General features: G+C 46.8%; 2 protein-coding genes and 1 long non-coding RNA gene across 4 annotated transcripts in view; 2 read left to right on the top strand and 1 right to left on the bottom strand.

The window, feature by feature from the left end:
* Window positions 1-27,982, bottom strand: part of LOC309650459 — a 369,298-nt gene that overhangs the window by 189,269 nt on the left and 152,047 nt on the right. The window lies entirely within an intron of this gene.
* On the top strand, window positions 2,108-5,027 carry LOC309650349 (ATP synthase F(0) complex subunit C1, mitochondrial). Of its 2 annotated transcripts, none has more exons than XM_082441576.1 (5): window positions 2,108-2,263; window positions 2,852-2,899; window positions 3,829-3,906; window positions 4,311-4,489; window positions 4,810-5,027. In XM_082441576.1, exons 2-5 carry the CDS (start codon window positions 2,861-2,863, stop codon window positions 4,922-4,924), a joined length of 411 nt encoding a protein of 136 aa, XP_082297702.1. In that variant the 5' UTR covers window positions 2,108-2,263; window positions 2,852-2,860; the 3' UTR covers window positions 4,925-5,027. The 2 variants fall into 2 exon arrangements, with proteins under 2 accessions (XP_082297702.1, XP_082297703.1); XM_082441577.1 differs by having other exon boundaries at window positions 2,188-2,333.
* Window positions 13,406-27,968, top strand: UBE2Z (ubiquitin conjugating enzyme E2 Z). Its single transcript, XM_082441768.1, has 7 exons — window positions 13,406-13,834; window positions 15,828-15,900; window positions 17,830-18,017; window positions 20,355-20,466; window positions 22,952-23,064; window positions 23,851-23,941; window positions 25,915-27,968. The coding sequence occupies exons 1-7, from the start codon at window positions 13,521-13,523 to the stop codon at window positions 26,083-26,085; spliced, it is 1,062 nt and encodes a 353-aa protein (XP_082297894.1). The 5' UTR covers window positions 13,406-13,520; the 3' UTR covers window positions 26,086-27,968.

Genomic DNA, 27,982 nt, shown 5'->3' with positions numbered 1-27,982 from the left:
CCCCCGCTCACTGCAAGTAGAGAAAGCCCGCCCGTGCAGCAACGAAGACCCAACACAACCAAAAAAAAAAAAAAAACTAATACATACTCATAAAAATATAAATCAACCTTATTACACCATACTGAATTAACTATTAATATTGATTTATTTTCTTTTTAATCTTTTTTCCATTTTTTTCACAATGCTATACAGCTCTGCATTTAAATCTTCAAAATTTGTCTTACATCATGAAAATTTTCTCAGTATAAAACATAAAACCAGAAGCATGGTTTTACTGGCCTTGCCTCAATTTCTGATGCTGCCTCCTGTTCCTGGCAGCTGCCCGCAGGGAGGGTTCACAGGTAGGGACCTAAGTAGGGCTAAGCACGAGCCACCTTAATGCAGCCTTGGATCTGAGAGCCCAGAGGATGGCTGGGGTGAGGGGGGTAGTAAGGGTGGGGTCAGGGATTGAGACTTCGTCTTGTTGAACCCACCGTGCTCACCTCGGAGAAGCACTGAGCAAGAACCCAGGCTACATCAAAACTGCACAAGATCTGGGCAGCACAGAACATCTCCAAGACAATCGCCACATCACAGAATCATATCTATCTCACTGCTGACAACCTTGTGCTGAACCTACAGCATGAAGTGTAGGTCACTGCCCTACACCCAGGGAAGTGACAACCTCATCAAGGGTAAGAAATGAGCCTGGTGACCCAGAACTCGGCCCCCAGAGAAGAAGTGGATCTGTTTCTCCCCTGGTTTTTGAGGAGCCAGTTCAGGGTCCAGCACACGCCCACCCTGCCCCCAGCAACATGTGATGGTCGCCTCAGCATCTGTCCTCCCAGCACTTCTTGGAATAATGAGAACTGAGCCATTTTCAGGGGAATGACTTTCCTCCCTATGTTGGCCAGGGGTGTTGGGACTGTGTGATTTCTCAGTGATTTCCTAGTGTTGGTTGTTCCTCTCTTGAGGTTGGGAAGCCACAACCACCATCCCAGGAATTCTTAATAAATTTTTATTACTTAAGCTGAAAAAAAAAGAAAGAAAGAAAGAAAGAAGGGGGGAAGGAAGGAAATTTACAATATCTGCTTATTTCATCAAGTGAAAATATCACAATTTATTTAACCGTTTACCATTTACTTGCTTCCAATGTCAACAAATTCTGCAATGTACATCCTTTGAAGAGAATCTTTGCATTTCTGACTTTTTTCTTCAAGACCGATTTCTATGAGTGATATTCCTGGGTCAAAGAGGATAGAGAGTTTAAAGGCTCTCAATTCCTCGGGAATTTCTGAGTCAAAGAGGATGGACCATTCAAAACCTTTCAACAAACATTACCAAATCACTTTCAAGAAAAGTTCTAATTCATACTTCTCACCAGCAGTACAGAAGTGCCTGGCTCACATTAGTAAAAAGAACTCTGCTTTTTGATTTAGTGAGAAAAGTTGCGTTTAAACTTCTATTTCTTTTTATAGTTTAGTTTAAGATTCTTCCCTTCAATTTATATTTCTTCTGCCTGGTTCCCATCCTTTGCTTGTTTCTCTATCAGGGTGTTAAATGTTTTGTCCTTGGAATGTTTTTACAATACAAAAATACTTTAAAAAAACAAGCAAACAAACTACTGGTTGCTAGTTCATGACTGCTCAACACTGGCAGAGGCACACAAAGTTGCGCTCGCCCACTAGCGAACTTACATGGAGGCAGGTAGCCTTTACGCTTCTTCGCGGAAGCAAGCCTCCCACAAAACACTAGGGCGGGAGTTGCTGCAAAGGCATTGGCTCTCCCAGCCCGGGGAGAAACGTCTCGCGGGATCTCAGCCGCCCTTAGGGCCTCTGACCCGACTACAAATCCCAACATGCAACGCGCCTCAGGGCCCGAGCGCTCGAATGAAGGCTAAGGCCCAAAGTCATGTGTCTGTCTGCGTAAGGCGACCGGTCATCTCTCCCACGCTTTTTTCTGCTGCTTTCCACCTTGGCCGCCATTTTGTGCGGGATGTTATAGAACCTCTGAGTCCAGCCGACTCTGATCGAGCACTTCAGGGATCGGCCAATCGGAAGCCAGATCTCGGAGGAAAACCCCGCCTTTACCCGCACGGAGGCGGGAACTGCCACGAAGCTCCTGTGGAGAGAGAGGAAGAAGCTGCGGAAGACCAATAAGAAAGGAGGACTCGAGGATGTTAACCAATGAGGGCGCGGGGGGATTGCGGCCAATGAGAGTGGGGGGACCCCCGGACACGTGGGCCGGGGAGCTGAGCGCTGAGTCCTAGAGCTAAAGCCCGGAGGTGAGTCAGTCACCTTGAGCCGGGCGAGCGCTGTGTTCCGAGCAGGGGCAGCAGGGCAGTGGGAGTGCAGGTGACCTGGGGCCGAAAGCCAGCAATCGGCAGGGATGTGGCTGGGTTGTGTGGTGGGGCATTTGTCCCTAGGGCCGGGAAAGGCAATGGCCGTCTGTAACCTTAACAACCTTCATGTTAGTTACCAACGGTAATGAACAATTTACTGTCCCGGCTGAGGCGGGCCGTGGACTGCTGTGTGAAATGGGCAGGATCCTGAACGGCACCTGCCTAGTTTCTGCCTCCCCAGTCTTCCCGGCAGATCATCCTCTTTGGGTATCATTTCCCTGCTGGGGCTCGGGCCTCCTTCCTTTACTTCCGATCTCCGTGACTTTCCTTTGCAGACCTGTCGCGCTGAAAGTGGTGGAGAGGGAATTTGCGCTGTCCCTCTGACCTCTAATGGTCTCCTCAGCTGCGGCATGGTTCGAGGAAGAGCGTGGTCCAGGGAGGACGGGCGGGGTGAAGGGGACGACCGAAGGTCGCGACTGTAAACAAACAACCAGGCTGTCAGTGGATTTTTTTTTTTTTTTTCCTCTGCAGACCGAAAAAATGCAGACCACCGGGGCACTACTCATTCCTCCTGCTCTGGTAAGATGCGGCTCCCGGGTGCTCTGTAGCGCCAGGTGTGGGAATCATCAGTGTTTAATGAATGAACTGAGAGGAGCTTGGCATTCTGATGATGTTGCCCCTTTAGCGAAGCAGTAGGATGGATGCAGTTAACCCCTGATTATTTGGGCCTGTAAACCAAGCTATCTTGGCTTTGAAATGTGGTCAGAGTCTGGATCTGACCTTTACCCCCAGTCTGACTTGGCCATAGTTAGCCCATTGAAACAGTGATTTTCAACCTTGGCTGTACATTGGAATCATCTGGGGAGCTTTTAAAAATCCTGATGCCCAGGCTGCACGCTATGGGAGTGGAATCCATGCATCTGTATTTTTTTTTAGAACTCCCCAGGTGATTCTAATGTTCGACCAAGTTTCACAACTGCTACGTTATATTTCTTGAAATAGTTCAAGAAAGCCTTGGTACAGGAGTCTCTGCTTAGGTGACTGTTTCAGGAGCCTCAACAGGCTTACTGGCTCACTCCATTCAGGGTGTGTAACAGTGACTACAGTTTTAGCAAAATAAGATATTCCCCCTTCTGATTCCTTTGGTGGTCTGGGTACAAACCCTTCCTGTACTTGGTTTGATGTTAGTGTGGGGGTTTTTTTTGTTTTTTTTTTTTCCATTCTGGGATATTGATTAAGGGCTGTGCTCATAGAAGTGAACTTTGTTACCCAGTTTTAAATGGAAGGGTTGCCACTGCTGACTACACCAGGGTCTCAGGACAGCTGTCCCTGGTGTGAGCATATCTGGTAGCAACAGTAATACATTAATTGACCTTGAAATACCTTGGGCTTGTTTTATTTATAATATTTGTAGTCATTTTTGACTGAAGCTCAGCAGTTAGGGGGATTTTTTGTTTTGTTTTGATTTCTTGCCTGATTTGGAGAAATGTGTCTTTCTGATTTTATAGATCCGCTCTTGTACCAGGGGTCTGAGTAGGCCTGTGTCTGCCTCCTTCCTGAGTAGGCCAGAGATCCCATCTGAACAGGTAAAGGAGATTGGGCCCTCTTAAGAATTTCCCCAGACTAAGTTCCTTTAAGTTTGTTCAGTTGCCTTTAGGCCAAAGTGGGAGGAGAGTCAGAGAATCTGTGGTGCTTTAATAGTTCTAAGTACCCCAAGGTGAGCATTGTAGGTGAGAAACTTGCAAAAGTGAAATTGGGTTTTCATGAAGCCCACGAAATTTCCCTAGTCCTGTCTGGAAACGGACCCTAAGACTAATTCCAAGCATGCTCTGCAGTCTGAGCGTTCTGTACTTCCTAAGAGCTTGCCAACAATTTCCGAGCTCAGGTGGGTGGGGTGAGGGGTGGAGTCAGCCACCTGTCCTTGAGCCTCACTATCTCCCTTCTTCCTCTCTTTCCTTCTCTACTTCACTCTCTCTCCCCCTCCTTCTAGCCTTCCTACAGCAGTGTCCCACTCCAGGTGGCCAGGCGGGAGTTCCAGACCAGTGTTGTCTCCCGGGACATTGACACAGCGGCCAAGTTTATTGGTGCTGGGGCTGCCACAGTTGGTGTGGCTGGTTCAGGGGCCGGCATTGGAACAGTGTTTGGCAGTTTGATCATTGGCTATGCCAGGTAAGTTGTGGGGTGGCCTAGAGCATCTTCTACTGTAAATTCCATCTTATTTGGAGGAAGCCTCAGCAAGAGATCCTTCTAGCTTTGTGTTGATTTCATCTACCTCCTGTTTTCTCAGAATTTAAATATAAGTTTCCAATCTGGCTCACTTAAACTTACCATGTTGGTACTCTGCTTGCCTGTCCAATCCCCAGGATATATGCAAGCTATGCCCTCTCCCAGTTTCAGCACTCACCATTCACCTAACCTACTTGAGTCCTCCACCACCACCCATGACCCATACCCTCACCCCTTCCTTTCCCTGTCTCTGTCCCCGGCAGGAACCCGTCTCTGAAGCAGCAGCTCTTCTCCTATGCCATTCTGGGCTTTGCCCTTTCTGAGGCTATGGGACTCTTCTGTTTGATGGTCGCCTTCCTCATCCTCTTTGCCATGTGAGGCTCCATGGAGGTCACCTGTCCACCCCTGCTGCTTCGACTCCAGGCCATGCCCGGTGCTAGAGTGTGCTAAGCTTTACCATTAAACACAATGTTTCTCTAAACTCATATGCCTGTGCCTCTTTCCTTTGCCCTTGGGGAGGGCCTTCATAGAAAGGTGGGACAAGGAAGTGGGATTGGGTCAGCCATTGGTGATTAGGAACTCCTCAGGGCTGAGAAGTAGCACTGCCGTGACTGTAATAACATCTTCCACAGGAGGGAATACGGATTTGTCTAATGATAATTGGTGCTTTTTTCCCTTCAAATTTACTGTAATAATATGTAACATTTTTGAGGGGCTGAATTTGCACCAAGCTCTTTACCAAGTGTTTTGCATTTGTTATCTCAGCAACGCTATGAATTGTAAGTGCAGTTATTATACCTGTTCTGCAAATGAGGGAACTGAGCCTTAGAGAAGCAAAATAACTTGTCCATCATCACACAGCTGGAAAGTGGCAGAATTGGAGATTTCCCCCCACTCGGGCCAGCCTAAACCTTTACCTGCTGTGCTGTGCCATCTCTTTTCATTTTGGCCACACAATTAAGGTGGCACAGATAGGGAAACTTCGTCACAAAGAAGTTGTGTAGCACATTAGAGTTGGAGGTGGGCCTCCATCTGCCTGCATTTAGCTCCACCTGTACGTTTCATTTCCTTTCTTAGAGTGCCTAAATGTTCTTGAATAAAAGCAGATGAGGGACATGGTCTGTGTTCTTGGAGAATTTACAATCTTAGCTTTGCTAGGGATGAATAGGGTGTTTGGGGGGGTGCGGGGTGGTGAACCAACTAATGAATTGCTTAGCGAGCTCCTCACAGTATCATCCTGTGGTCTCAGTCTATGCCCAGCAGGTGCCCCCCACTTGGCCTGAAGTGGGACTGATAACCCAGGTAAGAGAAAGCTAAGTGATATTTATCCACAGAATGAACTCAGGGGTGCTAGTAGGCATGGTGTATCTCAAACATGGGACCCATTTTTTGAAAACCCGATACTTCAACTTATTGCAAAACTCCGAACTAGTGAAACCAAAAAAAAAATTCCTAATAATTGTTAACACCTTCCAGCTGAAGGGCAGCTAGTAGAGAAGGTTAAAACACCAAAAAATGTGAGTCAATAAGAATGGATTCAATTTAATGCAATTTAAAGACAGTTATGGAACTTCCCTGTTGGTGTAGTGGTTAAGAATCCGCCTGCCAATGCAGGGGACACCGGTGCAAGCCCTGGTCCGGGAAGATTCCACATGCCACGGAGCCGCTAAGCCCGTGCACCACAACTACTGAGCCTGCGCTCTACAGCCCGCGAGCAACAACTACTGAGCCCGCGTGCTGCAACTACTGAAGCCCGCATGCCTAGAGCCCATATTCCGCAACAAGAGAAGCCACCACAGTGGGGAGCCTGCGCACTACAACAGAGTAGCCCCCACTCGCCGCAACTAGAGAAAGCCCGCACGCAGCAATGAAGACCCACCGCAGGCAAAAATAAATAAATAAATAAAGATAGTCATGCAGGTATTTAGGTGTTAAGCATCCTCCTAGGAGTCTTGGGGAATGCTGAAAAATCAAGAGTGGAAACAATACTGAACAATGTCATACATTATTGAATACGTGGGTACAGAAGCTATGTGCTATAGAAGAGGAAAAGCAAGGAGGCTAGTGTTGGTTGTAATAACATGAGCTAACATTGGAGCACTTGTATGTCAGGCATGGTGGTAAGCATTTTCAATGAATAACTTCAACCTCCCTATGAAATAAGTCGTTCTATAGGTAAGGAAAATGAGGGAGATTCAGAGAGGTGAGGAATCCTGTGAAGGTCATACGGCTGGTTAGTAAAGCTGGGATTCAAACTCCAGAACCTGTGTTCTAATCACTGTGCTGACTCATCCAAGATTCAGTGACATGCTCAAGGTCATACAGCAGGCCAACGATTTCAATCCGAGACCACCTAACATTAAACAATCATGGTCTTCCACAGGATCGCTCACCCTTGGCACATTCCCGGCCAGATAAATCATTGTCTGATAATGTTTAGCAACATCCCTAGTCTCTACCCACTAGATGCCAGTGGCAACCTCCCCTCCCCCAGTTGTGACAACCAATTGCCAAATGTAAGATATTGACAAATGTCTCCTAGTTCTGGGGCAAAATCACTCCCAGTTGAGAACTATTGGTCTACTGTAATCTGCTACTTGTCCTCTTAGTCTGTTCACCTTAAGTAACTCTCAAGATTGTCCACAGCAACCCAGTGATAGAACCTGAAGCAGAGCCCAGGAATCTTAGGGCCAAAGAGAAGGAATCAGACTGAGGTTGAAGTGGCAGCTGAGGTATCACCAAGGGAGCAATGGATTAACCAGTAATGCTGTTATGCAAATGGAATGCAGTAACCTTTTGGGACGTCAGGCTGGCATCCTTGCCAGGTCACTACCCTTTGGTGGTAATCAAGGAACAGCCCCCAGGGAAGATGGTTACCTTTTCCTTCCTGTGAAACTCCAGGAACCTATTTTTTCCCAAGGGGCTGGTGAGAATTTCCCTTCATCATGGGTTCCAACCAGCTTCGGGATTGCTGGGCTTTCAAATCCAAATCAGCGGGGTTGGGAACGTGGTTGGTGGGCCCATGGAACTCTAGAGTTCCCAATGCAGGGGGCCCAGGTTCCATCCCTGGTCAGGGAACTAGATCCTGCATGCTGCAACTAAAAGATCCCAAGTGCCGCAACTGGGAGCAGCCAAATAAACAAATAAATAAATAAATGTTAGGAAAAAAAAGAGAGAGAGAATGTGCTCCCACCCCCAACCAGGCAATTAGTCCATTACCATTGAGATTCTTTGTCTAAGCTCTTTGGCCCATGGATGGTACCATTTTGCTTACCGCAAAATATTTGTGAGTGCATACAGAGGTGCATTGTTCTTCGGAGAGGGGTAATGACCAAAAAAACACTGAGTAACCACTGCCTTCAGCATGGTGGCAAAGAGCATGGACTTGGGAGTTAGAGGGGAGTGCAAATCTCAGCCCTGCCATTTCCTACCTATGAAGTTAATTATCTCCCTTGAGCCTTGATTTCCCCATCTCTAAAATGGGGATGAGAACAATTCATAGTGATTGTGACAACAAAGATAATACAGGTAAATGTATGCAAATAATGATAATATATGTAATGTATACATGTACAGTATTTTTAAATATACATGTACAGTATTAATGATATATGTAATATAAAGATGTATTGAGATATGTAATGAGATAACACATAATACATGTATTATTAAAATTTTTAATATAGCTATTATTACTTATAATCAGAAGCCTCAAAACACCCAGTCCAAGATCTGATTTTTCCTTTTAGCCCCCAATTTGTGACCTGGGTGGGAACTCTTCATCTATTCCTGGCACTGAGCCCAAGACAAAAGGCTAGGCCCTGGAGGTGAAGGACTGCTCCAGAGAGCAGTGGGACACAGGACCTTGGGGAAGGGGAGAAGGATCTTCATGATGTATCTATTTAGAGGGTTGAAGCACAGCAGTGACCTGAACTCCAGGATACTTGCTGGTCTGTGTCCTGGGGGAGAGTGCTTGCCAGGTTGCCATGAGCAAGGTGCTACCAAACTGTGCTGCACTAAGAGATGGCTCAATGCAGTCCAGTGTGCTGGGGAGGAGAGAGAGGCTTGGATCCAGTTTCCTGTCGGAAGACAGCTTGGTTGTGTCATCCATCCCCAGAGGCCAGGGGAGTGGCTCCAGGAGGCACACTCTTGCCCTCTGGCCAAGCTGCCAGGGAAAAGCAGCCAGGTGTTGCCTTGAAAAAGCCAGTGAGCACTGGACTAAGCAATGCCAATTCACAAAAGTTCTGCTAGCCTCTCCCTGGTCCTTCCTCTTCCCAGTTTAGAGGCTTTCTGGAGTTCCCTTGGGAGTTGGTGAGCTGGTCCTTAAAGCAGCTGCAGCCCTTTAGACCTTGAGTTGAAGATTCTTTGTACAAGCTTGGCCAGCCCTTTGGAAAGAAAACAGGCATTTCTGAGGAAGAGGAGGTGAAATCTTAAAGATCCGTGGCTAGGGGAAGGGCAACTGGCTACCATGTCTTCACTTCCATTGTGTTTACCATTTCTGCAATACTCACTGAATGTCAGGTCCTGGAGATACAAGATAGGTGCTCCATGCTTACTGCCCTAGAGGACGTCATATGTAGTAGCTAGACAGATGAGTAACCAAACCACTAAAATAAAAAGCAGTATGTGCTATAATAAAGGTATGAATTACTTCAGAGGATGCAGTAATTAAAAATGACTAATAATATTAATAATATGCCTGGGGGTGTTAAGGCTTGGCAGAGAAAGCCAGGCTTGAAGGTAAGAATAATAAGAGTTAATAATTATTGGGACTTCCCTGGTGGTGCAGTGGTTAAGAATCCGCCTGCCAACGCAGGGAACACAGATTCAATCCCTGGTCTGGGAAGATCCCACATGCCTCGGAGCAACTAAGCCCACGCGCCACAACTAATGAGCCCGTGTCCCACAACTACTGAGGCCTGCACGCCTAGAGCCCATGCTCCACAACAAGAGGAGCCATCGCAATGAGAAGCCTGAGCACCACAACAAAGAGTAGCTCCCACTCAACACAACTAGAGAAAGACCGTGCACAGCAACAAAGACCCAATGCAACAAAAAATAAAATAAATAATTTTTTTTTAAAGAGTTAATAATTATTGAACACAGGACTTCCAGGACTTCCCTGGTGGCACAGTGGTTAAGAATCCACCCGCCAATGCAGGGGACACAGCTTCGAGCCCTGGTCCGGGAAGATCCCACATGCCGTGGAGCAACTAAGCCCACGCGCCACAACTACTGAGCCCACACACCCAGAGCCCATGCTCCGCAACAAGAGAAGCCACCCAATGCAGCCAAAAATAAATAAATTAAATTTAAGATAATAATAATAATTATTATTATCGAACACTTACTTTGGCCAGGTATTGTGCACATTCATCATTACATTATCTCTTCTTTATAGCTACTATTATTTTATCAATATTACTGATGACGAATAGAAGCTTAGAGAGTTTAAATAACTAGGATTTTCCCTAATAAAGGGAAAGCGTATTCCAGGTAGAGAAAATATGAGTACAGGCCCAGAGGAGAGAAGGCACATGGACAAGTGAGGTGCCAATTATTTGGACAGTGCTTACCACTTTGCAAAACACTTCTAAAAATGCCACACTTAATCCTCAGAGAAACCCTGAGAGGTAGTAATTATCACCATTCTATGGATGCAGAAATAGGCTCAAAGAGGATATTTGCAGAGTGGTACATATCAAAGGTTGAACCTCTTTTTTCTGGATCTGAGGTAAGTGTTTTTCTGTTCATTGTCCCATCTCTAATGGACCTTGTACCTGAAAACAATGGTCCAATAATAAGTAAGGGACCCATTGAGGAGTCCTCTCACCCCATGGGCCCCCTATGGGCCTCTGCAGTCTGTAGCCATGGAGAAGTTATGGAGTAGTGTTTTTCTTTGTGTGAGGTTACCCAACGGGTTGACTTTTGACCATCTTACTAAGTAAATAATACCCAAGAAAAATTCTAGAATCCTTAAAAAATAGTTTGAATAGGCAATAGATGTACAGCACAACACTTAAAAGGTACAAGTGTGTTTGTGTGTGTGTATGTATGTATATATATATGCCCTTTGCCCCATCTTGTCTGCAATCAAGAGGCAACCGCTGTTACCAGTTTCTTGCATATCCTTTCAGAGATATTTAGGCATCTTTATTATAGAGTGGTAAAACGCTATACCAATAAAACATGAAATCTGTATAAAATATTGTATCAATTCATTTTGCTTCATGTTAAGTACCTAAGCTGTGACAGGCCCCATGCTGGATTCATAGATAATACACGATCTAGAGTCCGAAGAACAGGGAGCAGGGGGGAGTAGGGGGTGGAAGCAACAGGTACCAAAGGACCGTAATTAGTACAAGGTACAATGTGATAAGTGTGGGAGAGAGTTCCAAGCTGTGACAGTATCACATAGTGGTCAGAACGTTTCTTCTGGAGACAGATTTGGCTTGCTCTCACTGTGACCCATGTAAATGACTGAACCTCTGTAAACCTCTCTTTTTCCATCTATCAGAATGGACTAATAGTACTTACTTCATAGGTTTGTTGAAAGGAATAAATAAGACATACAAAGCACTTGGCATGGGACTTGCCTGGTGGCGTAGTGGTTAAGTGGTTAAGAATCCACCTGCCAGGGACTTCTCTGGTGGCACAGTGGTTGGAAATCTGCCTGCCAGGGCAGGGGACGCGGGTTCGAGCCCTGGTCCGGGAGGATTCCACATGCCGCGGACCAGCTAGGCCCTTGCACCACAACTACTGACGCCCACGCGCTCTAGGGCCCGTGTGCTGCAACTACTGAGCCTGTGTGCTGCAACTGCTGAAGCCCGCACGTCTAGAGCCCTTGCTCCACAACAAGAGAAGTCACCGTAATGAGAAGCCCGCACACCGCAATAAAGAGTGGCCCCTGCTGGCCGCAACTAGAGAAAGCCTGTGCACAGCAACGAAGACCCAGCACAGCCAAAAATAATTTTTAAAATAAGATAGAATTTAAAAAAAATAATAAAAAAAGAATCCGCCTGCCAATGCAGGGGACACGGGTTCAAGCCCTGGTCTGGGAAGATCCACATGCCGCGGAGCAACTAAGCCCGTGCGCCACAACTACTGAGCCTGTGTGCCACAACTACTGAAGGCCGTGCGCCTAGAGCCCGTACTCCGCAACAAGAAAAGCCACCACAATGAGAAGCCCGCGCACTGTAACGAAGAGTAGCCCCCGCCCGCCGCAACTAGAGAAAGCCCGCGCGCAGCAACGAAGACCCAACGTAGCCAAAAATAAAAAAAAAAAAAATTATTTAAAAAAACCCCATTTGTGTTAAAAAAAAAAAAAAAAGCGTTTGGCACCTATTAGGCACTCAATAAATGTTAACTAAAAAACCAGTATTTTAGCTCTCAATAAATGCTGGCTATTATCACTCAACTCCACAGTCCCTGGTTGGAAAATTCACAAAGCTGTGAAAACAGGACTTCTTTTTTAAAAAACAAATTTGGCTGCAAAACGTAATCTAAAGTGAGGCTAGGGGCTTCCCTGGTGGCGCAGTGGTTGGGAATCCGCCTGCCAATGCAGGGCACACGGGTTCGAGCCCTGTTCCAGGAAGATCCCACATGCTGTGGAGAACTAAGCCCGTGAGCCGCAACTACTGAGCCTGCGCTCTAGAGCCCACGTGCCACAACTACTGAGCCCTTGTGCCACAACTACTGAAGCCCATGCGCCTAGAGCCTGCACTCGGCAACAAGAGAAGCCAACGCAATGAGAAGCCCGCGCACCGCAACGAAGAGTGGCTCCCGCTCGCTGCGACTAGACAAAGCCCGCGAGCAGCGGCGAAGACCCAATGCAGCCAAAAATAAAAATAAATAGATACATTAAAGACATAAAAAGTTTAAAAATAAAAAATAAAGTGAGGCTATTCGTCTGATTTAGTATGAATATTCATAAGTGTACCCAAATTAATATGAATATTCATATGCTTTGCTAAAGAAATATCAGTATGTTTGGTTACTGAGTGCTGCCCGACGTCTTGCTGGGAGTGTTAAATTATGATCCTGTACTCTTGATAGGGAGAAAAGGGAAAGTTTTTTTTTTGATGGCTTGTTTTTTTTTTGATGGCTTGTATTTTTTCAGCTTAATCTCAGTAAAGTCCTGAGGAATCCTCCCAGGATTTAAACTCACAGCCCCTTGATTCCTGAATATTCAAGGACTTGTGGAAAGAAATGTTGAGCTTGGAGTCAGGAGGCCTGATTTTCTTCTTTTTACCAAGCTTCTGTAGGTTTGTTTTATTATCCCTATGGCAACGCCTAGCAAAAGTGCCTGGCATTTAGCAGGTCCTTCATAAATATATAGCGAATAAACTCTAAAACGAGGTAGTTTTTCACTCGTAGTTCCTGATTCCTTCCTTCCTTCCTCTTGGTCCTGTTGCAGGCAGGGGGCAATGGCAGCCTGCCCTCCGTGGGTGAGGGTGCAGGAAGGATAAATCACAGAGACTTTCGGACAGGAAGGGCCCTAAGCGAGTCAACTCCTCTACTCAGCACCTCCCCACAAGGAAGCTGGATCCCCAGTCCTACCCCTTGGGCACGTCTGAGGGTCGCTTTCCTAGATGTGGTCAATGGTCCTCCTCTCCTCCCCTTTCAACGCTTGAAACTAAAATATTCCTTGGAATTGGGTCCTCAACTGCACCTAGTAGTCCGGACCCGCCTCAGAACTTCCTCCCGCAAAGCGCGGGACCCGCGCAGGCCCAGTACCCTCGCTTGGCCGGCGAGCTCCGACCCCCGCCCGCCCTGGAGGACTGTCGGTGGACGCTCTTGCAGAGCGCCTCTCGCTGGTCGGGGCGGGGGTGGGCGGAGCCAACGCCGCCCAGGCCGGGGAAGCGGAGGGTGGGGACACTCTGGCCCGGCTCTCGGTGGTGCGGGGAGCGGGAGGGAGCAGCGGCCGCTCTGGTCGGCGGACGTGCTGCCGAGCAGTCCCGGAAGCGAAGGAGCGATGGCGGAGAGTCCGACGGAGGAGGCGGCGACGGCAGGCGCCGGGGCGGCGGGCCCCGGGGCGAGCGGCGTCGCCGGTGTTGTTGGCGTTAGCGGTGGCGGCGGGTTCGGGCCGCCTTTCCTGCCGGATGTGTGGGCGGCGGCGGCGGCAGCGGGCGGGGCCGGGGGGCCAGGGAGCGGCCTGGCTCCGCTGCCCGGGCTCCCGCCCTCGGCCGCTGCCCACGGGGCCGCGCTGCTTAGCCACTGGGACCCCACACTCAGCTCCGACTGGGACGGCGAGCGAACCGCGCCGCAGTGTCTACTCCGGATCAAGCGGTGAGCCGGGGTTTTTCCTCCCCCAGCCCCGAGCTCCGGGACTCGACCTTCCCCGCCGCCCCCACCCTGTCCCACTACCACCCCCGCTGCCCTCGCGGCGGCCCAGCTCCAAAGCCCACGTCTTGCCAGCCCGGAGCGTCGGGATCCAAGTCCCCTTTCCCCCCGCCCCCAGCCCCACACGCACCAAGCCCCTCCTCGCGTATCCAGGTCCGACCCCGCCCCTCGGTAACCTCCCTTGAGCCCTCGGTCTCCAGTCCGGACACCCTCCCCCACACCTCCCGACCTCCCGCCCGAAACCCGACCCTTTGGCGCTTCAGTAACACCCCCTCCCGCCCTCCGCACCGCCCCTCTCCCCCCTTCTCCACCCCAGCCTTGTTAGATGCAGCCCGAAGGCCCCACCCTCAGCGGTCCCCTGCGTCGTCTCCTCCCGAGCCCCGTTTGTAAGACACACACACAGCTTGCTTTGCCCGGCCTGAGACGTCAGGCCATCCTGGCTTTATTCCCGGCCTCCTCAACCCCCTCCACAGAGTCCCCTCCCCAAGTCTAGGTCGCTTCCCCCGCATGCCCGCAGCCTTCTCTTGAACCACTTTTCCAGAACCCCAAAGCTCTCTACTCTCACACCTGTTCCAGGAACTCAAGCTTCCATCCCCCCGCCGTCCCCCCACCCAGTCTCACATTGGCTTGTAATATCCCACTCAAGACTTTCTTTTCTGTATTCTTTTCTCTGAATCATGTGATTTACTTTCTGAAGCAAGTGTACCCAATTGAAATATAGGAACAAAGGCCCAAGTCCCTTCTGTGCTTATTTCTTGGGTGACTGATCTCAGATCATATCATTTAGTAGATAATGTTTTTGTGAAATTGCTTAGCATAGTACCTATCACATAGGAAAAGGGAATGCTTTTTAGCTGCTGTTAATCCTGAAACCTGTTTGCTGATAGCCAGACTGTCTCTCCCCATGCCCCCATCACAGTCATCCTCATCTAGGTGATCACATTCCCCACATTCCAAGTTCTTTCAGATGTTTCTACCTACTTTCAAGGTTGTACTAAAAATTAAACAGCATACTGTGTGTAAAGTACCTGGCCCAGTGCCTGACACAGTTTGCCAACTCCATCAAGGTTGCCACCTTTAACTTAAGAAACTCAGCACTCCTCATCTCTTGTACTCCTTCAGCCATTTCAGTCTTCCAATCCTAATATACCTCTGAGTTCTGCCAATACTTCTTTTCCTCCACTCTGTCGCTTGTTTGCACTTTTTTATGTCCCTCTACCGTAGCAGGTCCCTAGATTTCCCACCTATAGGCCCTTGCTCACAACTGATCCATTCTAGTTTATGAGCTGTGACCTAGAAGTCGTCTCATCTTCTGTAGTAATGACTTCATGTCGTCCTCCACCTGTGAGATTCTCAGCAATTTCAGAGGGTCCCCCATCCCAACCTGAAGAGGTCCGTACACTATTAGCCTCCTGGGCAAGAAGGCCATTATTGCTCCCTGCTAGCTCACTTGCTTCATATAATCCCCATGCTAACAACGGTCCACTGTTTGGTTTATGGAATTAATTTTTTAGTGGAGTTGATTATGCCTTCCCAGTTACCGAGAAGTCTTCATTTAACATTCAGCCGTAGTACCTGGGAATCTCGGAGGTGGGGAGTGAATGAAGTGCCATGTGGGAGGAAGTGAGAGTAAATGGGATGTGGCTTTTCCAGGGTGACATCGGATACCATTGGGATCTCTGATATTTTTTTTTCCCCCTCTCCCTTCCCTCCCCCTGAGGAAACAATGCCCCTTTGATAATAATTTGCTCTCTGCTTGCCTGACAAATACTCAGCTGAGATTTCTCAGCCAACAAGACGGTGCAAACGTTTGTGGTACCAAGCACCACTTTCTCGAACCCTGGCCTCACTGAGGTGATAACAACTGTCCTGCTCAAGGGATTCCCCTTTTTTCTCCTCTCCCTCACTCCCTCCCCCACTTCCTCTTGGTGTTATACAGGGATATCATGTCCATTTATAAGGAGCCTCCTCCAGGAATGTTCGTTGTACCTGATACTGTTGACATGACTAAGGTATGTACCTTGGTGGGGTTTGGGGGTTATTGGGAAATTGGGCCCATAAAGTTGAAAGAGCCTAAAAGAGATTATCCAGCTCACATCTCTGATTACATAGATGAATAAATCAAAACCCCAAGAGAGTAAGTGGCTTGCCCAAGGTCACACAGTGAGGTGGAGCGGAGCCTTGAACAGGTATCTGTTTTGGGGTGCCAAAAGGTCCTGGTTGGCTTGGAAAATCCCAGTTTATGCCTGTTGTCCAAGCTTAATTATTAATAGAGCACTCTTTACCTCTCAGAAATGCTCCAGTTTGGATGATAAATTATATGGTCACCCTATTGTACTAGCCAACTCTTCCCCCATCCTGCCACTCTTGACCTTTAAATGTGGTGCTGTAAGTCAGATGCCAAGAAGGTTGGGAATGGGACAAGCTTGAGTGAACAGTGTTTGTAGTTACAGGGCCTTGTTTAGGCTCCTGTCCTTACTGATTGCTTTTGAATATCCTTTCCACCCCAAAGACCGTTCCTCTCTTGTCCACACACAGACACAGAGAAAGCTTAAATTCCTCTAGCATAGATACCTAGACTTCTCTGTCACTGATTGCTCTACCCTGAGAAGTGAATTTTTACTTCAACTGATATCGGGAAGAAATCAGATTACCTAAATCTAGTGTTGTTTAAATGAAAACTCCTTGTAGTGTCAAATTTCTTATAGTAAAAATTCAGATTTGGTATTATTTGTGTGTCTGTTTTGTTTTGAATAGGTTTCCCTTTAAATTGATTTTTTTCTTTTTATGTGGTTGGAAATGTTTTTCCTGGGACATCTTGTTCTTAGTCAAGTATTAGTGTTAATATGCTAGTCCCTGGGGTCCCAGAATTGATGTCATGTTGATACCATTTGAGCTTGCTATTCCAAATGACTGAAGGCTAAAAGATAACATAGGATGCTACCAGGGCAAGGTGGGGACTATAGACAGAGACATTGGATTGCAGGTCCTTTTTCCTCTTGCTGTTTAAATTCTGAGCAGACTTAAGTGCCTAGGATCCTTTGTAGATGAAGAAATATAACTGAGTCAGTTAGGTTTTCTTCCCTTCAAGAAGGGAAATCTTGTTCAATAAATCACAGCTGGAGAAAGAGAATTTAGCGTTTTGTTTCAAGTGCTGCTGATATTTTTATATTATTATTAACCTACAGTGTTGGGGAAAGTTCTGGGGATAGTCTATGGCTCCGAGTGGACCCTGAGTTTCCCCATTTTTCTTTGTATCTTTCACACAGCTGGATGCTGCCTGAGCCACATCCTCCACAGTAGGTTTGATCCTCTGCGGAGGAGACAGACACCGTAGGCCTCCATCACAACCCTCAGCTCTGCCCTGGGATTGGCACTGGTGCTGTGGCCTCCAATCCCTTTCTTCTTTTCCATTCATCTCCTCCCCTTTGTGCCACATAAATGGAGGGTGGAGTTTGCATCGTACGCATGTTTAACCTAGGCAAATCCAAACATACGTACTCAGTAAAAATATGTATTGATTTCTTAAAATTAAACATGCTAGGACAATATTTTACAGATGTATATTATGTTTTGCACGTTGGTGTTCTATCCATTTGTTATATAAAATACTGATCAGGGAAGTCCGAACAAAAAACATGCTTTAAGGGAGTTTTAAGGGACACTCAAGGGTGATTTTGGCTAGATTCAATTTTCACCTTGGGCTCTAACTTTAGAATGTAACCCCTGAGTAAGATGCCACTACACTGTAATGGGGTTTCTTAAAATTCCAAAAATATTTATTAGTGTGAGTGAGCACAGGCTATTCATTTTTCATGGTGAGGATATGGAATATCGATTCAGATGAAGGTCCTGCTTCTGGCGTGGGTAGCAAGTGGAAGTCAGGAGGGTTTGGGATGGGACATCACCTCACAATTTTGAGATGGGGTTTTATTTTGCAGATTCATGCATTGATCACAGGCCCATTTGACACTCCTTATGAAGGGGGTTTCTTCCTGTTCGTGTTTCGGTGTCCGCCCGACTATCCCATCCACCCACCTCGGGTCAAACTGATGACAACGGGCAATAACACAGTGAGGTTTAACCCCAACTTCTACCGCAATGGGAAAGTCTGCTTGAGTATTCTAGGGTAAGAGGAGACTTCTAAGTGGCCAAGTTGGTTGTTAGCAAATATTACTCTAGGCCAGCCTTCATCAACCAGGTTTCTCATCTGAATCACAGGACACAGAAAATGATTGGAGTGACTGTTTCCTCAATTCTCCCCCGGATGGTACTTGATTCCTGTCATTCTAGATGCAGAAAAAGAAGTTAATTCATGACGTACAATGGATGCCTTAGTGAAGTGGTTCACCACGAGCAGCAGTAGCATCTGGGAATTTAGAGCCATGTAGAGTCTGGGCCCCCACCCTAGACTTATTATATCAAGAACTCTGGGGGTAGGGCCAGCAGTCTGTGTCTTACAGGCTCTCCAGGTGATTCTGGTGCAAACTGTTGGAGAACCACTCCCTTAGGGCATCAGGGCTTAATTCTCTCCTGAGCAGGTTGAGAAAGGCTGCAGATCCTGTGCCATTCAAGGCTGTGAATGTCTTATTTCTGAGTCTCTCGTAAGTGGCTTTGGAGGCAGTGGTGGTGATGATGATGATTATATTTTAGCAACTGGATGAAAAATGTCTGAGGTTGGAAGTCACATCAGATATGAAACACAGATGTTTAAAGTACATTTTTGTTTCTGGGTGCTACCAAGATTTTGCTTCATGTAGTTCTCATCCATTCCCTTTTAATCTCCTTCGGGGGTTAAAAATTCAGAATGGAAATATCTTCTAGCATATTCTGGATTGGTCTTTTTAGTGTGGTCTGAATTTCCCTGGGGCAGAGAACAAGTAAAAGTTGAAGTTAAGAAAGTTGCCCAGACTGGTGATACTGTTTTCTTTCTTCCTGTCCAATCCAATACATTTTTAGGTTTGTGTAGGGAAAAGGCAGCTGAAACAAACTTCTCCCTCTGCCCAATTCTCTCAGATCCAAGAATATGTTCTGTGATTGCGGCAGTGAGAAAGTCCTTTGAAGGAGGTTGTCCTTAAAGAAGTCCTTTATCTCGTTAGGGTATAGGATTGTCTGTGCTAGAAGGATAGTGGTATATATAAACCACAGTGGTTAGGAAACTTAGTTGTTGTTTCTGTATGAAAGTTGTTCTTGAAAGTGTTTTTGTATTAGGTTTTCCTTCATTAGGCCAATATAAAACTATTTCGAGCAAACATCAGCTCACGGTAGAAACAGGGGAAGTAGGATGGTGGGGTAAAAGTGGCAGAAGTATTGGGTGGAAAAGGAGAAGCTACTCTGAATTTGAAAATTTGCCGTCAAGAATCAGAGTAGAAAATTCCCATGCGTACTTAGTTGACTATTCACTTTAACAGCTGCATTCCTTTCCTCCCTACCTAGAAAAAAATATTGGGCTGACTTACAAAAGAAATTGAATGAGTTTACCCTGTTGACTTCAATCCCCGAATACTAGACGCTTGGGAGAGCACAAGGTCTAGGGTTCCTGGGGGACCGAAGCTGAGAGGAGAGGTTGAGAGGCACTGAAGGGCGAGCTCTGAGGAGGTTACTGTTCCCCATCACTTACTCTGCCCTTCCCTCAAGGCCAGCAGGGAAAGGGAAGTGGCGAGTTAACTTGAACAAGCCAGTCCTGGTTCACGTTGTGTTCAGCTTCCAGCTCAGGTGCCATCTCTTCAATTAATTGAGTTAAAAATAAATGTCCTTAATGTCCAAGCTTCCCTCCTTCTCCCAAAATTCCATCAGGCATATGAGAGAGAGGAGCAACTTTGGTGTTTCTCTGTTGTTGAAGATGTTGTTCATGTATTATTTCAAACCCTCCGCACTCTAGAAGTGCCCCTTATTCCCTTGCTGTCCTTTGGCAGAGTTCTCTAGTTTTCAGAGCATTTGACACTCTTTGGGGGTTTGATAGAGAGCTGGATCCCCGATCATCAACCCCACCACATGGCCTCTAACCAGGGAGCTTCAGTCCCTTCTCTGCCTCTGTGCTCAACTTCTCTCTCCTCTCTGACTCCATCACCACCCATAAATAAATAAGCTCTTTAAGATCCGTAGAGGTTAACATTTAGACTGCCTTTGGAGCTGTTTTCTTACCTTATTTCTTTCATTTTGATGAAGGGAAACTTCCCTGGCTACTGTTTCTCTCCTAGCCCAAAGAAAATCCCTTCAAAGTTACTTTGCTTGCTTTGCCCTCTTTTGTGACACTTGATAAGAGGATTAGGCAGTTGAGTGATTTCTGGTGAATGAGGGTGAGATGGAGGCTGGGAAATTCCAGAGTATTAATAGTGAAAGAGAAAGTGAGTCACTTACGATGGTGCTGCCAGGCCCCGGGGTGCTCGTACACTGGTCTTTGTGTATGGCCTTTCCCGTCTCTCTCTGCCTCACCCTCTTCCCTTCCCTCTGCTGTGTTTTGCAGTACGTGGACTGGCCCTGCCTGGAGCCCAGCCCAGAGCATCTCTTCCGTGCTCATCTCCATCCAGTCCTTGATGACTGAGAACCCGTATCACAATGAACCTGGCTTTGAGCAGGTAAGGCCAGGTGGGCCCAGCTGTGGGGTGTAGAATATTGGGTCTTAAGAGATCCGAAAGATCTGCTTGAGGGTTTTTGTTTTGTTTTTGACCTGGCTCAGCCTCGTTTATTAAACTCGTCACTGTGGGAGAAAAAAGGAGCTGGCATGTGTGTGCCTTAATAATGAATTTTTTTCCTTATTAAATTACAATAATATTGTCAAGTTATTTCCATTTGACTTGGATTAATCTACCATGTGGAAGTCAGTGGAGTCATTTGGAAATTGATTCTGCGTCTGTTTTGGGGGCTCTTGGAGCCAGTGTGTTCTTCTGTATGCCTCCATTCCCCAGTATCCCTTTAAAGTGCTCCCTAGTGACTGCTGCTGAGCCAGAGTTTCTTTTGGAGTTATGAAGTACTGTTACCTGCAGAGCCACAGGAACAGTCATTGGCTAGGGCAAGAATATTTTAGTCAGTGCTGCCAAATAGAAGGTGGAGAAAACTCATATTTTCCAAGGGTGTACTATATGCCAGCCACTGCCAAGCTTTTATATGTAACTTCTCATTTAATCCTCATACTAACTCTGCAAGATAAATGTTATCCCCATTTTCAGCTGAGGTAATGGTGACTCGGAGAGGTTAGTTAACTTTCACAAGGACACACAGATCAGGATGTAGTCCCAGGAGCCCAAAGTCTTCCATTGTTTCAAAGCCCCTTTCAGATTACTCATGAGCACAGGAAAAGAGTTCCAGTGATATTATCAAAAGATATAATAATTCAGTTTAAATGATTAAAACGGCTTAATTCATTTCGAAACTATTTGAGATAACACTAACATTGGTGATTCTTCTGTAGTCTTAAACAAAGGGAAATACCCTTTAAGAATGAACAAAAATTATTCCCTAAGCCATCCTTTCAAACAAATAGTGAACGTGATTTCAGGAGTAGGTGGAAATGGAAACGGACCTCATTGGCTAACCAAGGAGCTGATTTTTACTTCTTGTTTGGAAATTCAAGAGATGGGACTTTTATTCTTAAAACTACCAAACATTCTTGGTTCACAGAACCCCCTTGTCTTGGTAGTTTTTTTCACAGTTCCCCAGGCAGAAAGAAATGCCACACTGTTCCATTTGTTAAGTAGTTAGGTCCAAACAACTTACTTCCTTCTCAGATGGCTACACTGACTTAATAATAGGATGTGTACACCTGTTCAGTGCCACGCAACTTTTTTTTTTTTTTTTTTTTAATTTTATTTATTTATTTATTTATGGCTGTGTTGGGTCTTCGTTTCTCTGCGAGGGCTTTCTCCAGTTGCAGCAAGCGGGGGCCACTCTTCATCGCGGTGCGCGGGCCTCTCACTGTCGCGGCCTCTCTTGTTGCGGAGCACAGGCTCCAGACACGCAGGCTCAGTAATTGTGGCTCACGGGCTTAGTTGCTCCGCGGCACGTGGGATCCTCCCAGACCAGGGCCCGAACCCGTGTCCCCTGCATTGGCAGGCAGATTCTCAACCACTGCGCCACCAGGGAAGCCCCACGCAACTTTTAAAATCTTGGAATCAGATCAGAGCCACCACCCTCATTTCTGTTCCCTCCTGTTTTCATATGCTACTTGCTATTTATTAAAGTAGTGACTGAAAATCCAGCTTCGTGAAAACAATGTCATCAAAAGGAATGTAATACAGTTCAGCATTAAAACTGAACTACCTATCTCAAGGTAGTAGTTTGCATGGAGTTTCACAGGTGTTGAATACTGTGGTTTTCCTCAAAAAGTTTACAGTATCCCACAGTGCCCTTGTGATTTCGCTGTGGTGCACATTGGGAACCGTGGTGGTAGGCTGAAGGCATGTGTGTATTTCCTGTTCATTACATGTTTTGATCAGAGCCAAGGCTCTGATTGACTAGAGTTGGTGGTGGGAGGGGGGAACAAGGGAAGAGTTAAAGGGTGGAACGCCATGCTCCCGTCTGTTCACGCCCACATGTTCCTATCAGCTCTCCAGACCAGGTTCGGAGTTTTTTCTTTTGAAAACTTCAGGTTCTACTTCTGATAGACAATAGTTGAATTCAATGATGGTGGAATCCACAGATGTGTAAAGGAGTTAACCAGGAAGCATCCCGATATCTATAGGTTTTTCAGGCTAAGACTCCTAGCATCATTTATACCTTTTTGTCCCACCATTATTCTCATACACGGTTATTTCCCACTTAATCCTTCCTGCAAGGCCTTTCATTTCAGGCTTAGGGAAATCTGATGGGTGTGGTTTGCTGCTTATAGGTCAAATGACCCATAACAGAGGATGGGTACTGGTATGTGTGGCGGGGGGGTGGGCGGGGTGAGTGGTCTCAAGGACTTAGTTGCTCTTCATGGATCTGCCATATAGTGGGAAAGGTATCCTCTTAGTTCATTTGCTTGGGTCACGTACCCCATACTAATCCTAAAATCTCTTCCCATTGGCTTTTCTTTTTACCTAAATTTTGTACTTGGATACTGTGGTGTCTGTCCCATTATAGGAGAGACATCCAGGAGACAGCAAAAATTACAACGAATGTATTCGACATGAGACCATCAGAGTGGCGGTCTGTGACATGATGGAAGGAAAGTGTCCCTGCCCTGAACCCCTACGGTATGTGTAAAGAGAGCCCACTTGGTACTTGGTATTCCTTTTGGATATTTAGCTTGTTCGTACATTTGAGAACCTTTGGGGCAAAGTCCAGTGTTGGGCATCAGAGAAGGATAGAGAAAAAGGAAAGATGTGGTTCATGCTTTTAAAGAGCAAGTGACCGAGGGGTTACCCAAAAGGAAGTTCAGAGAGCTTTTTGGTTCTTGGAGAGTGCCAAGCCTGATGAGAAAGACATAGTCCATGCCTTCAGGGAGCCCCTGTTTGACTAAAGACACTTAACTGTTATACAGCCAAATGAGGTGTAGAGTACTTCATAATAAACCCCTTTCTTAGGGTTCAAGTTTATTTCTAGGTGTTAAAAACTAGATGAGCAAAGAGTTAATGAAACAAACTTTTCTAGGGGGGGGCAACGGTTTTTTTTTCTTTTTTTTTTAATTGACGTATAGTTGATTACAGTGTTTCAGGTGTATCTAGGAGAATTTTGAGTAAGGTTTGGGATTAGGGATGGCCTATGGAAAACGAATGAGATTGAGCAAGTCATGAGTTGAAGTTGGAGTTCAAATGATCAGTATTAACAGTCACTCTCATTTTATAATCCTTAGGATATAAGGGAAATCAACCATGGGCAGTCAGCTGTTTCTTTTTCCATTTTCCAATGAAAGATCTTTGTAGGAAACCAAGTCTGGTCTTGGGAACTCTAGCTGCTGAATTTGCCATTAAGGTTAGATGGTGAAGGGGTGGTGCCTTCCCCTCTTGTTCCTAAGTGAAGCTTCTCTGCTTGTTTTCCAGAGGGGTGATGGAGAAGTCCTTCCTGGAGTATTATGACTTCTATGAGGTGGCCTGCAAAGATCGTCTGCACCTTCAAGGCCAGACTATGCAGGTAAAAGCACCCCTGCTGCTGACTCCAGAGGCCTTACAACAGACCATGTAAACCCCCCTCACAAGGGTGACATCCGCATCTCTCATAGAGTTCAGAGCCAAAAGGAACCTGGTGCATTGAGTAGCTGAGGCCCAGAGAGACACTGAAGTCATATGGAGTTGGTTCTAGGTTCCTGGCATAAAGTAGGTACTCAAGAGTAGAATCTGAATCATCCTGCTTTCTAGCCTGGAACTCCTTCCCTTCTTGGTCAGTAGTCGTTTCAAACCAAGAACATTCAGCCCTCTCAGAACTTAGGGATTATGAAAGTCATCTGTTGGAATTCCATCCCTAGGTCAGGGGGGTGCTAAGAGAAGGAATGCTTAGGGAAACATTGGGTGTGCAATTATTGTTGAAAGAATCTAATACAAGGATGGTAACCAGTTGTTCATTCTCTGCCTCAACTGGGGAAATGTGCTTCTGCTTCCAATAAGAATGCAGAATTTAGGCTTGCTTAAAAGAAGAGGTTCTTATTAAACCAAATTGTAAATAGGATCAAATATAAGCGACTGGTTGAGAATCTTCCTGTCCTGCAGGGCCAGTCCTGTGTCTCTTGGATCATTTACTTGCTTAGAAAAGTGGTGACTTGGATAAGTGGCTAAGGCCTTTTCAGGTTCTTTCCAGGTCTTTTTGGTCTATGTTCCCACCGACCCAGCACCACCAGCAGTGGGAGTAACTGTTCTGTTTCCTCAGGTGCTGCTCAGAGATGGTAGCTTCCCTATCCTCCCTTCAAGGACTTCCCGCCTATGTGCCGCATTTAAACTCATAGGGCAGGGCCAGCTCAAGGCTGACTTGTTTCCTGAACCTTTTCTGAGAATGTATCGAGGATGATGCATGCTATAGCTTGTTCCCCATCAGGAATTATCATTGCTGGTATCTAGCAGCATTTCTAATATTCAGTCTGTGAAAGAAAAACAACTCATGACGAGGGAAGGGCAGGGAGGAGCAGCATCTGGGGAGGAAGAGAATGGGTGGAAATGGAGCCAGTGATGAAAGGAGGAAGATCTGGGAAATTGACAGCTCCAGAGTAAGTGTGGAGTTCAGTTTTGGGGGAACATAACCCTCAAATGTGAAAAGTATGGGCTGTAGTCACAAGAGACTGACTTACATCCACTGGCCCTTGAACATGAGGGTAATGTGTGGGCAGAAGTGTGGAAGGAGTTTAGGTGGGAGAAGCAGACATTATGTGAGAGGGAAAACCGTGGACTTTTTGGTAACTGCCAAGGAAAGAGGTCTCCACTTGTTTGAACCCTGGGCAAGCTACTTTGCTGCCATAATCCTTATTTAGCATTTTAAATTTCTTTCTTTATACCCTCCACCCCACGCATAGTTATTTTTGAGACTTTAAGGACAGTTAACCCCTTTCCACGTAATGTTTGGTTATCTTTGATCTCGAGTGACAAGGACTGGAGTGATGCCCAGAAACCTGGACAGGAATGTGATGACTGGTCCGTGGGGAGGAGGGCAGGTGCTTATCCGAAGTCAGAACTCCTTCATTCTAGACCTGCCTGTGATCTTAGAAAAGCAAATTACCCTTTTTGAGTACAGGGAATGAAGGATAATTTTCCCCTTATATAGTTTGTATGAGGTTAATTGAAAACACCAGCACACTTAATGATTACAGTCCTGGTCTTGAATTTCTCTTCCCCATCTATCTCGCCGTTACTGTGTCCCCCTTCTGCACAGTGGCTTGCTTTGGGGGAATGCAAACACATTTTAATGTTGGCCCAAGCCAGACCTATCTGGGGTGGTGAACGTGCCACAATATTCCTAAACAAAGATGCTGTCGTCTGCTGTTGGGAACTCTGTGCTATGCCCCCTTCTGTCCCCATGCTCAGAAGTTGAGCGTGTGTTTCACGTGGGCCTAAAGCTGCTCTGTCTAGGGTGAGCCACCCAGACTTGAATCTTCCTTCCCGCTTGTCTCCTTTCCCCCACAGGACCCTTTTGGAGAGAAGCGGGGCCACTTTGACTACCAGTCCCTCTTGATGCGCCTGGGACTGATTCGTCAGAAAGTGCTGGAGAGGCTCCATAATGAGAACGCCGAAATGGACTCTGATAGCAGCTCGTCTGGGACAGAGACAGACCTGCACGGGAGCCTGAGGGTTTAGACCCTGCTCCCCTCTCCCCTCCCCCCACTCGAGAGTCCCAGCAAAGTCCCTTCCCCCCACCCCAGGGATGGAGAGGCACTTGTGTATCTCCCTCCAAATGTGACATCATCCCGCAAGATGGCAAGAACCAAGCAAGCTTGGATCCCAGGGTGTGGAAGTGGGGAGGCTGTTCCCGACCTGACCTCCTTGGCTCTCGAGCATCTGGGGCTGTGTTCATCCCATATCAGGGGCCAAGGTACCTATGCAGGAGCACCTAGGGCGAGGGCCTCTGGCAAAAACAAAACAACCAACACACCTCTCCACAGGGCCAGCTCCTTAGGGACAGGTGGAGACAGAAATTGCAATTCCTAGAGAGAGTGTGCCCAAATGATTTATGGGGATATCTGGAAGGGAGCTTGGGGTGGGGGGCTGTCTGTGACACTTAAGCAGTCTGGGTGGTTGTCTGTCTGTCTGTCGTCAGTTTTGAAGCAGGGCTTCCCGATGCCCTTTTCCTCCCTGCCTCTTTACCCCCATTATTTCCCACAGGCCAGCATAATTTTGTTTTTCCTAATTTATAGTCACTGTTCTAGACAGACCAAAGAGAAGGAACAGTGGTGGAGTCTAGGCTGCTGATGAGTAAGCTTTACCTAGCACCTGAGCACCTTTCTCCTCTGCCCCCCATTCCCTCACTCATTCTAGATTTAAGACAGAAGGTAAATGTGACTGGGCCTGAACCAAGGTCTTGGTAAAGCCTGCACAGGCACCATAAGAAGCTGAAAATGCCGTTTGTTCCCGCAATCACCGATTTGAAAAGTTCCCAGCGCAGACAGCTGTTGTGTGTATGGGATTAGAGCCACTACATAGAACAGTCTCTTACAGATTTTTCGTAAATACTAGTCACAATGAGGGTATTACTCCTGGGGGTGGGGTACAGGGGGGAGGCTGATGCTAGTCCTATTGTGTTTTGTTTGGCTGTCCTTGTGTGTTTTCACCTCAGCCTGTAGCCCCCCATCTCACTTCAGAGCCCAGGGAGTTGTGGGGAGCAAGGGTAGCCAATGGCAGAGGGGATTGGGGCTGGGACTCTGAAGACTCCTCCCCTTCTCCACCCCCACCCCCCAACTGCTCTTTGTCACTGACTGATGGGTGTTTGCCTGGCTGTGTCGCTTCTCTATCTGTTTAGCTGCAGTGATCCTTTAGCTGGTTGGCTCAGAAAAATGTGCTTTAGGTGCCCTGTGACACTGGGCATCAAGGGGACCCATCCTTCCCCTTTTTGATGTGTTCTCCTGTACTTTCCAGATTCTTACTGATAGGTCTCCCAGTGGGGTATTGGTGATCCACATGACACAGGGCCTCAGTCGGTATCCAGCCACGTGTAAGGGAGAGGATAACTTGTACCTGCTCTGCCCGCTGCTAGAGAGGCCTCTGCCTTGTGGGTCATGGGACTTCCTGGGGAAGTTGGGAAGGGGGTTGGGCACAAAGGAGAATGTCCTACTTGGGAGGGCAGGAAGCAAAGGAACTGGACAGGAAGTGGGCTTGGGGGACAGAAGTTTAGCTTTGATACCTGAAGGCTGGGTCTCTTCACAAGGAGACTCAAGAAGGGGCCCTGCTTCCAATTTCCCTCTTCCATTCCCGGAGCTAGTACAGGGCTTGGAAGAATGCCCTTGGTCTGTTGGTCCAGTGTTAACCTGTCATACATTTAAGTGTTCCCACTTAGAAGTGACAATCCTCTCCTTGGTCCTGCCATGGGCAGAGCATGTCTGGCGTACTAGCCTGACTTTTACGTCCTAATCTTGAGTTGAGGAAATATATGCACAGGAGTCAAAGAGATGTCTTTATATCTGACTGTACATAATGTTTTTTTTTTTTTTTTTCTTTTTGGTGCAATAAAGTTTGTTTTGGCAGAAGGAGGAAGCGCCTA

The sequence above is a fragment of the Balaenoptera physalus genome (genome assembly GCF_965194825.1).
Source record: "Balaenoptera physalus genome assembly, chromosome: 20".
Classification (NCBI taxonomy): domain Eukaryota; kingdom Metazoa; phylum Chordata; class Mammalia; order Artiodactyla; family Balaenopteridae; genus Balaenoptera; species Balaenoptera physalus.
This window is presented reverse-complemented; position numbering and strand designations above follow the sequence as displayed.

Coding starts and splice junctions, on each gene's coding strand:
- LOC309650349 (XM_082441576.1), top strand. CDS start 2,861: ATGCAGACCACCGGGGCACTACTCATTCCTCCTGCTCTG. Junction 3,907..4,310: donor CAGAGATCCCATCTGAACAG/GTAAAGGAGATT, acceptor CCCTCCTTCTAG/CCTTCCTACAGCAGTGTCCC. Junction 4,490..4,809: donor TTGATCATTGGCTATGCCAG/GTAAGTTGTGGG, acceptor TGTCCCCGGCAG/GAACCCGTCTCTGAAGCAGC.
- UBE2Z (XM_082441768.1), top strand. CDS start 13,521: ATGGCGGAGAGTCCGACGGAGGAGGCGGCGACGGCAGGCGCCGGGGCG. Junction 13,835..15,827: donor TGTCTACTCCGGATCAAGCG/GTGAGCCGGGGT, acceptor GGTGTTATACAG/GGATATCATGTCCATTTATA. Junction 23,942..25,914: donor TTCAAGGCCAGACTATGCAG/GTAAAAGCACCC, acceptor TTTCCCCCACAG/GACCCTTTTGGAGAGAAGCG.